The sequence below is a fragment of the Apis laboriosa genome, unplaced genomic scaffold (genome assembly GCF_014066325.1).
Source record: "Apis laboriosa isolate Shangri-la unplaced genomic scaffold, ASM1406632v1 scaffold26_cov146, whole genome shotgun sequence".
In the NCBI taxonomy this organism is placed as follows: domain Eukaryota; kingdom Metazoa; phylum Arthropoda; class Insecta; order Hymenoptera; family Apidae; genus Apis; species Apis laboriosa.
In genome coordinates this window covers 914,722-925,347 of record NW_025222592.1, presented here as the reverse complement: position 1 = coordinate 925,347, position 10,626 = coordinate 914,722, and the positions used below count along the sequence as shown (strand labels likewise).

The 10,626-nt window shown below is 27.4% G+C and overlaps 2 protein-coding genes across 2 annotated transcripts; both read left to right on the top strand.

Moving 5' to 3' along the window:
- Positions 1 to 659: 659 nt before the first annotated feature.
- On the top strand, positions 660 to 7,567 carry LOC122713756. Its single transcript, XM_043934495.1, has 5 exons — positions 660 to 978; positions 1,369 to 1,778; positions 1,893 to 1,994; positions 2,071 to 2,237; positions 3,385 to 7,567. Exons 1-5 carry the CDS (start codon positions 660 to 662, stop codon positions 6,161 to 6,163), a joined length of 3,777 nt encoding a protein of 1,258 aa, XP_043790430.1. The 3' UTR covers positions 6,164 to 7,567.
- On the top strand, positions 3,608 to 10,626 carry LOC122713758. Its single transcript, XM_043934497.1, has 2 exons — positions 3,608 to 3,745; positions 10,215 to 10,626. Exon 2 carries the CDS (start codon positions 10,232 to 10,234, stop codon positions 10,487 to 10,489), a length of 258 nt encoding a protein of 85 aa, XP_043790432.1. The 5' UTR covers positions 3,608 to 3,745; positions 10,215 to 10,231; the 3' UTR covers positions 10,490 to 10,626.

Genomic DNA, 10,626 nt, shown 5'->3' with positions numbered 1-10,626 from the left:
TAATATAATTAAAAAAATATATATATAATATAATATAATATAATATAATAAATATAATAATATATAATATAATAATATAATAATATAATAAATAATATATATATATAATATAATAAAATAGAATATTCAATATTACATAATTTTTAATTTATATTCATGAATTTTTTTAATTTAATGAAGTTATTAAATAATTATACAATTTTAAATAATTTTAATTTTAAATAATAAAAAATATTTTAAAATTACTTAATATAAAAATATATATAATATATTTATTATATATATACTTTATTACTTATATATAAAAGTACTTAATATTTCTAAAATTATTTATTATGTTATATTATAACTTTCATATTATTTAAAATTATTTCGAACTTTTTGTATAAAATAATTATGTATATTATTCCAATATATCAATCAAATAAAATAATAAATATCACAATATAAGTAGATAGACAATTTGTATTAAGTCAATACAATAGATCGTTTTAAACAACCTTTTGAAAGGAAAGTGACGATATTTTAACGTGCATCAAATTAATAATTGACTATCGTATATAAATTTTTTAATTGACAATGATTGCTTATATAAAAGATCAAAATATACAGTATGTTAGAAAAGTTAACAAATTTTAAAATTATTTAAGATAATTAGTATGTTAAGAACAATTTCTCAACTGACTCCTGTAGTAGCATCATTTCAAATATGGCTGAAACATCAGCCAGTGTGTAGTTCATATAGTGTAATTGGTTGTTACAGTAGTTCGTATAACGATTTATCTCGCATTACTACGCATCGGCTTAAATATTGCGTGTTTTATCTCTATAAAGTTACGAGAAGAGAATTTCAGCAGTCCAGTAAAACTGTCATCACATGCAGTCAGATAAAAAAAGAAAAAATGGCACCAACGCGTGTTATTCTTTTTTCGTGTGGCAGTTATAACCCTCCAACCAATATGCATTTAAGAATGTTTGGTACATATATATCATTTCTTATAATCAATATCAGTCTCTTCGTAAATATTTCATAAAGCTCTTCAATATGTATAATATAATAGACAAATTTTATAATAACTATATTTTGTTTTGAACAAATCATTATTAAAAATATATTATGTAATCAACGGATATTATCAAGATATAAAAAATCGTTTAGAATGATTAATTCTTTTAAACAAAATTAAATATATATAATTTTTTTATTTTATAAAAATAACTTTAATTCTATCTTTTTATAATATATTTTATAATTGTCATTAAATATAATCCTTTTTTTTATATATAAGTATTATGTATTTTATGTATATATAAGTATTATAAAATTTATATTAAATATTGCAATAATTTTTCATTTGAAATTTATAGAAATTGCCAGAGATCATCTACATAGAATGGGCACGCATATTGTAGTTGGTGGAGTTATATCTCCAGTACATGATGCATATGCCAAAAAAGAACTAGCAAGTGCAACACACAGATGTGCTATGTTAAGATTAGCCTTACAAAATAATGATTGGATTCGACTTAGTACTTGGGAAATTAAACAAAATGGTTGGTCAAGGACTAGAATAACTTTACAATACCATCAAAATTTATTGAATTCCATGGTATTTGATTCAAACAATATTAAACATAATATTCCAATTGAAGATCTGGAATGGATTCCAGAAAATATAAAAAATAGTTCTGATTGTACACCAATTCAAATTAAACTATTATGTGGTGCTGATTTATTAGAAAGTTTTGGAATTTATGATCTTTGGATGGAAGAAGATGTAAATTGATATTCTTTTATAATGCTATTAATAATATTTAATAATGCTATAATAATATTAATAATATTAATAATATTTTAATAATTAAAAGAAATATTTATATTTTTTTTATAGATTGATGCTATTGTTGGAGAACATGGTCTTGTAGTTATTACTAGAGAAGGTTCTAATCCAAATAAATTTATATATGATTCAGACATTCTTTCTAAACATATGGTAAATGATCTTATCAATATTGATTATATATCTCTTATGTAATGTGATTATATTCTAATAATTAACTTCCATATAGCACAATATACACATAGTAACTGAATGGATTCCAAATGAAGTCAGTTCAAGTAAAATAAGAAGAGCATTAAAGCGAGGTGAAAGCGTCAGATATCTCTTACAAGATGCTGTGATTGATTATGTCTATAAACAAGGAATTTATGATGCAAAGACAACAGCATCAACAATGTGAGTCTAACATAATTTAACTGAAATGATAGATCATATAATTAGTGCTAATTTAATAGCATATCTTCCAATAGATTTAAATAAAAATTTATTTTTATGTATTTTGTATGAAAAGCCTATATTTTTATAGCATTCATATTCCACATAGTTGGTGAGTTTAGAGTGTATGGAATTAGTTAACTTAAAAATTGATACAAAGTAATATGAGTATATATTTATGATTAAAATTTAACTCTCTTAATACTCAATAATATTGCACTAATTGTAAGAATATAATAATTAAAATATTAAATTTATTTTAAAAATATGAAATTTAAAATATTGTATGAAAGAATGAAAATAAGAAACTGTTTATTATTATAAATTAATTCTTTAAATATATTACAAATACTATAAATTATATTATAAAAATAGATATAATAGATTTATTTTATAAAAAACATATTTAATTATAAAATGAAAATGAACGAAATAATATAATTATTTTTATGAAATTATATTATATTATATATTATGTATTATAAATCTTGTTAATGAATATTTTTCAATTTTTGAAATTTATTATATTTTATTATATATTTAATGATTTTTTGAATTACTTATCTTAGAAAATATCTATATATCTATATTATAATATTATTTTATAAAAATTATTTATTGAGTGTTAAAAGGGTCACTCATTATTATATGATCATCAAATATTACAAAGCAATATGTTAGTCTAGTCTAAGAATTTTTCATTTGTATATAAATCAAATTTTAACGATCTATTTTTTAATACTGTAATTACAAATAAATCTTAGCAACTGCATTTTTTTTTTTTATATTCCTTACATTATATATATTGATTTCTCTAATTAAATATATTTAATTTGTCAATCATAGTAAAAGTACCGATTCATGATAAAGATAATTTTCCTTTTTTTTTTTTAGTTCCCTTTATTATTTAAACAATACTTTTCTAATAAAAAAATAAGAGAAAGAAATTTCTTATAATCATTCAATATAATTTTTTTTTAAAGTTAGAATAAATTAGATAAAACATTTTTTGTCCTGAATCGGACTTCTACCGAGTATCAAAATAATGAAGACCATATAAAAAATAGTGTCTTGTTTTTCACGCTGCCAATCTACTTGGATACTGAAGTAAGTTGGAACTGACCTCGCCCAATGCGAATAATTACTTGACCATTGATTCCAAGTATCAAAGCACCTTTCTCACGCCGTCGCCTAGCGACGTTACCATGGAATCCCCGAGTCCGATTGAAATTATATCCATCGATGTGCCTGACACTGTTCTGCGTAAGAATATGCAGAACGCAACGAATGTGGCTTGTGTCACCTCACGTCACGTCAGCGGCCTCGAGGAGGCGCGCGAGAAATTTATTAGCGCTCTCGTCGCCGAAAATGGTAACGCCAAACATATAACAACCGCGAAGGCCGCGTATCCAGGTCTCGCGAAACAGATCATCGCCACCGAAACCGGCGAGTCGCAGATCCTCGACGAGGTAGGTTTCGTTGACGATGATAGAAAGATCAGGAAGGTGGTGAGGGTACAGCCCCGATCGAGTCAGCTGGAAGAAGTGTCCTCATGTGTCGCCACTTCGTCGAAATGCGAGAATTTTGTTAAAATTAATGCGAGATCATCTATCGAGGCTAAAGATAGTACGGATAAATCTTTACAAATGATTGACAGAGCTCGAGTCCAATACGATATTATCGATGTAGGATTAGGAGATAATAGTGGCAAGAATCGCAATGTTAAATCTTTGATTTCGTCTTCAACTGTTTCGTCTACAAAGATATCTGCTATAAAAAATGGTGGAGGACGCCACGAATGCGCCTTATCTGATTTCAGCGTGGATAAAGAAGATTACAGGTTGACATGGTACGGTTTAGACGATGCAGTTGAAGACGAAGTCCAAGATGTAGATGAAGATTCTCGGTTAAGCAAGCATAACTTTTTTGAGAATCAGCAGGAAAATCTACAATACAAAAGCCAACAAGCTGATCGAAAGAACAGCGATGAAGTTTATGATCAAGACGGTTTTCCTAGCGATGGTATTCGATGCTCAAATACGCAAGTATTAGTAGTGGTTAGTGCAATGATACATAATGCTTTCGATAAAGAAGGAACGACATTGATTGTCGAAGAAAGTGGTGTACAGAGTAAAGGCGAGATCACGATATACAAAGGTGAATCAGATGGAAGTATCGACAAACTAAGTCTATTGGTACAATCACCTGTTCCATCTTCAATGAGTGATGAAAGCACCGTAAAAATACAAGAAATAATCGATGATGGAACGGAAATGACGAAAGAAAATTCTGATGACTCACTAGATGGAAAATCCTTGAAACGAGATGTAAGCTTAGAAATAGATGGTAAGTATGTAAAGTCTGTGGTAAATGCTTGCAAAAGTCCTAGGAAAACAAAGAACGGTCAAATACGAGTATATACCAATGAAAGTGATGAGAAATGGATAAAAGAGAACGAAAAAGAGGAAAAGAAGAATACCGAATCAGGCACACAATCAGAAGAAACATTTTACAAAACTGTATCAAAATCATCGTCGAAATCAAGAAGTCCTAAAAAAGAAGGAAAATCTCGTTTAAATGGTCAGAAGACGGCTAGCAATTCGAGAATTTACGAGTCCACAGTGATCAGCGACGAAAAAAATAAAAAATCAAAACAATACGATGTGCCTTTGAAAGGAAGTTTGGATTCGGTGATCACTACAAACGATTCTAGAACAATTCCTCGGAGAAAATCGAAAACTGAGGAAATGTTTTCGAAAAAATCAAAGAGTTACGAGTCTATTAAGAAAATGCAAGAGATATGTTATGAAGATCCATCGAAAGCTGATAGCACTTCTCAGTTAATTACAGCAAACGAATTAGACATGCAAACGGATGAATTTTGCTCTGTTTGTTGCTATGTAAACGAGTTATCTCTAAGAACGGAGGATGTCATTGGAACAGAAGAAGTGATTCTACGTTCTAATTGTAGCTCCATCGCTGACGAGGATTCGACAGAATGCGATATTTGTAGTTCTTGGAATTTGCAAGAATCTACTGATACTATAGATCGAAAACTCGTTTCCTCGACAACTGATTGTGACCAACTGTGTGAAGTATGCGAGATCTGCAATGAAATCTGTGCCACGTTTAACCCCGATCAGGAATCAAGATCTTATTCTATAACCAGAGAACCAAGAGATTTGATTCAAGGTCGGGCATTTGAATCTTCCTCGAGAAGTCTTCCAAAAGATAGCTCCAGAATCGGTGATAGTATTGCAATTGATCCATCATTGGATGAAGATAGTTTCGAGATCGAGAATTGTGGTTTTCAAAGTGGATCAGAATCATTAGTTCACCAAATTGATGAAAAACAATTATCCAAGTCTTTTAATATTTCAGATTCGGCCGTTATCAAGAAAAAGTCACGAGACAAATATTTTATTCCTAAGGATGAGCTGGCTATTCTGACCAGTGGCTCCAGACGCATGAATCGTAAAGGATCCTTATTCAGAAAAAAACCAATTGAAGATCCAGTTAATGTTACTCAGGACAAGAGACGTTATTCGTCAGTGGATAATCTTCAATTAGCAAAAGCGTCTTCCAAAAACAATGATAAAGTTTTTAGGCCTAAGAATAACAAGCTGATTGGATCTGCAGATAATATACGTATTTCCAGAAATTCTAGAAGATGTAAATCACTGCAGAGATCAGCAGACAATGTTCGATACATGGATTCATCCACAGATAACTTAGATTCCCTAGTGGAGAACCTAGGAAGGGAGGATGATGCGCAAAATGATCTAAATTGGATGGAGAAGCCAAAGGTCAGAGACAACGAAACTGTAAAGATGATTCTGACCAAACATGGCATTAAGATAATCAGTGAGAAGGAAACTGCTCTGTAATGAAAAAAATATAATCTGTTTGAAAAAAATCGCTCATATTAGTTACAAAAAAGTTACCAAATATATATTATATATAAAACACAAAAATTAGTTCGAATTCTCGTTAGGCCAACTGCAAATTCTAGGATGCAGACTTATCGACACTCTTGTGATAATTCTGATCGATATAACTTCGACAGATACAAGATTTTTCATATTATAATAGAGATCTAGTTAATGAATATACGTATCAATATAGAAAATAAAAAATATATATATTATATATATATACATATATTTATAACTCGGAAAACAAATTCTTTTCCGAAAGAAAGAGAAATGCCAAAAATGTTACAATTTAATCCTACTTACAAATTCTATTTAATTAATAACAATGATGTTCATGCGAAGAGATTCTTCAACAAAATTTCTTCTTCAGAAATATTATATAAAAAGAAAAATAGAGAAAAATCTTGGCATGACATCATTGGATCGCACATTGTTCTCCGTGAAGAAAAAAAAAGAATTCTAAAATGATATGCATATGAGAATATACAAGCCTTGGAAATATTTCTTTAAGAAATACAACCAGAAAAAAAAATATAATATTATATATTATTATTACGTTAACGAACTAATTACGTTAAGAACTGTCGTATATAATTAAACAAATTAAATAAATCGCAAAGTGTATTATTATAATATGCATTTGAAGTAAATTTACAGGATGAAGAATTAAAAAGAAGCTCAAAAACATATATAAAATAGAATTATAACATATATAAAATAAAATTATAGAAATTCGAAGAGAAATCTGGATAATGCACGAAGATTCGAGAACAGCGAATTATCAAGACAATCCTATAATTAACTCGTCAATATTATATTAAAAAAAATAAAAAGAAAATGATTTTAATTAATTATAAAATATTCTATACAAAATATGTAAGAATGATATATGTTAGGATGGGCTGCGATACATCGATCGCGAAGAACGTGATTAATTGATGTTTCTAATGGAATCCGCTGATCTCATTTTATCCTTCATTACAAAGAAAAAAAAAGGATTAGAAAGATAAAAAAGATCGTGCGCTTTCATTTTAAATGTGAAATATTATTCGTTAATTCAATTACAGACTGTCTTTCTGCGCGATGAGTATTGATATAATTAATTGATTTACACATACATACACACATTTGCCAAACAAATTTATATTGAAAATGTGCCAATTGTTTTTTTATATCTTTGTAGATATCGTGCGTTTTTTACTATCTCTCGAACGTCATATCTTTGTATGATAGTTTTTAAATCGTTAATATGTATTTTCTTAAAAAAACAATATAAAGAGAAATCAAGAAGAGAGAGAGATACGAAAAATGTTTCTTGATTCTATTCATCTATTCTATTCATTATCATGCATCTATATCCGTTATTATAATAATAATGAAATAATGTTTTCTTTGTCTCGGGAGATTTCTATAAATATCTTATAAGTTTATTCTTTTATTTTGAATCAGTTTCTTTCTTTTTCTTTTTNTTTTTTTTTTTTTTTTTTTTTTTTTTTTTTTTTTTTTTTTTTTTTTTTTTTTTTTTTTTTTTTTTTTGGTAACTTTATATCTAAATATCATGCATTTCTCTCTCTCTCTTTATCATAAATCTCACTTTGAGAAATAAATCCAGGGATTATAATTATTATCTTTTTTGCAAATATTTTATTCAAATATCAGCGATACTCCACTGCATCTAACTGTGATGAAATCGTTCCTCGAACGAATTAATATACTCATGAATTATATTAAAAAATATCTTTTTTTATAATTAATTTATATTGATATTTTTTTAGAATACTTTTATTATAAAATATTTACTTAGATTTATCAATAGACTCGATTGTAAATATGTTTAGGTGCAATGGAAATGAATTGTTGCTTATAAAAATGTGCAAATTTGTAATTCGAGAATCCGAACTTCGACTCGGATTGGGGAAATTCGAGTAAGATCGGATTTGCAATACTTTCGTATTATTCAAGAATTTTAACTTTAGCTAATCATTTCGATTATTATTTCGAGCAGATCTAAACTATTGCTCATGTTTTAGAAATTTTTAAAATTTTTGAACAATACAAGATAAAGTATTGAGATCTCATTTAATTTTATTCAAACTTCCATTTGATCCGAGCCCATAAATTGATCCGAGGCAATTTTGCACATCTCTAGTTGTTTGGTATAATTGTTGAGCTTCTTAGATATATATCTATGTTTTCATAGTGCCTAATTTCCATTGTTCTGTCAATAATCGCGTCTATTCGACAAGCTATTGTTGAAGAGCATCGTGTTTGCGAATGATTTTGCGAAAAATGATTAGTTTTTTTTAATTTTGTTTTTTTTATTTTTGTTTCTTTAATTTTTTTCTTAATTGAAAAGGATGTCTTTTTTTTTTAACACATTTTTCTTTTCAGCCCTATTTTTTTATTAGTTTGGTACGCAAGCTTAATTTTTTCTACACTATTTTCATTTCCTCTCGAGCAAATTGTTGTTCGTTCTTATTATTTATAACGTAGATAGACGAAGGTGGCGAGAAATATGTTCAAGCTGACAGTATTGATGGTTTAACCCTTTGGGGACGCCACTTTTTCTATAAGAGTATCACATGATCGAATAAACATAAAAAATCAAAAAAAAAAAAAAGAGAGAGCGCGAATGTTTTGCAATTCGATTGATGTATTTTTATTATAGAGAAAATATATATGTCTATTTATTTTTGTTATAAAAAATTCTCATTGACATGGGATTGAATATAAAACGACTACCTGGAAATATACCGGCCTTCGACCGCAAAGGGTTAATTCACGAAAAAAAGTGCTTCCTGAGTGCGACTAAAACAGCCTTAGGCTGTCCTTGTATCATTTTGGACCAATTCGCTTCTTTTTTCTATCCCTATATCGTTCTTTTCTTTGTTGTTTGTATTTTTCGATTATTTCGTGATATGTGAAATGTGTTTGGCCATCACTACTTCTATCATGCAATCGTCATAAAAAATTAAAATTAAATAAAAATCAATGTATTTTCAAAATGTTTTTTTAAATTTTCTTAAAAATTGAAGAAAGAGAACAATGTCTCAAGAAAGAAAAAGAATGTATAGACTTTGATTATAATTGTGAGTATTATAAATTTTTTAAAATATTGTTAGTTTATTATATATATCTATCAAAGATATTAATATTTTAATAATATTTTTTAATTTAAATTTAAAATAATTATATCAGAATTTTTATAAGAAAATATTTAAAAATAAATTTTTCAAATTTTTTTATAATGTTGATAATATAGGTTTAATTTAAAAAGAGATGAATAGTTTAAAAAAATACAAGACTTGTAATTTCAATTTTAATTAATTCTAATAAAAAAATATAAATATAATCGATATCATTTTTATATTTTATAAAATTTGTTGAAAATTTTGATTTATTTAAAAATTTGCAAGAAAATAGAATAGAAATATATTAGAAACTATAAAAGATATAAGATATAGAAGATATAAAAAAAAAGTTGTTTCCACTCTAAATAAGAAAATAAAAAAAGAATCCATGCATAATTTACAAACCTATCAAGTTTTAAAAAGATAGAAATTTCAAAATTTTTTTAAGATAAAATGAATTGACAAAAAATCAATTTATCGTTGTCTTACTGAATTTGAAGATAAACTATTGTAATAAACAAACTAATCAATTATTTAAATCAAAATATTTCATTTTCATCTGTATGAATAATCTCGTATAGATTCGCCATTTTTCTGTTTTAGATTTCTTAAATCTAATCTGTTTTTAGATCTTTTATAACGAAATTATGTTCGAGTTCTATATGTTAACAAAATATTCATATTCGTTTTTATGATATATTATTCAATGATATCTCTTTCTCAATTTTTGAATTCAAGAAATATTCATCGCCATGCGAGAAAATATTATTATGAAAAGAAAACGAGATAATCGAAATCCCTCCTTCCTGATGGCGTGATAGAAGTTGATGTATGGTTCGGTTCTGATGGAGCATGTGATATGTGTTTTCCAGGGTACAGCAAAACCTGCATGCCTACTGTAAGACAGATAATTGACTGTCTTGTTGCTGCTCGACCCATGCCAATCCGATGCGGCCCCTGCCTTACTGCTAAATGTTCTAATACTGCTACTAACAATCGCGATAGTAATGGCGTTAGTAGCACGGCTAACAGCAACAACATCGACAACTACATCAACAACAACAAGAGTTTACACGCCTACGAGAATATTCAGAGCTTTAGTATACGCGAAAATATTCCTATTAGTTGCGCGATTAATCGCGATTAGAATTTTCGTTTCTGTGCAGTGCTGGGGAAATTTGATAAATCTTTTCCATATCTCGAATCACAATTTAAATTTTTACTGAAATTTGTTAGAATAGAGAAAATAAATTTATTAATAATATTTTTTTTTAATCGTAAAAC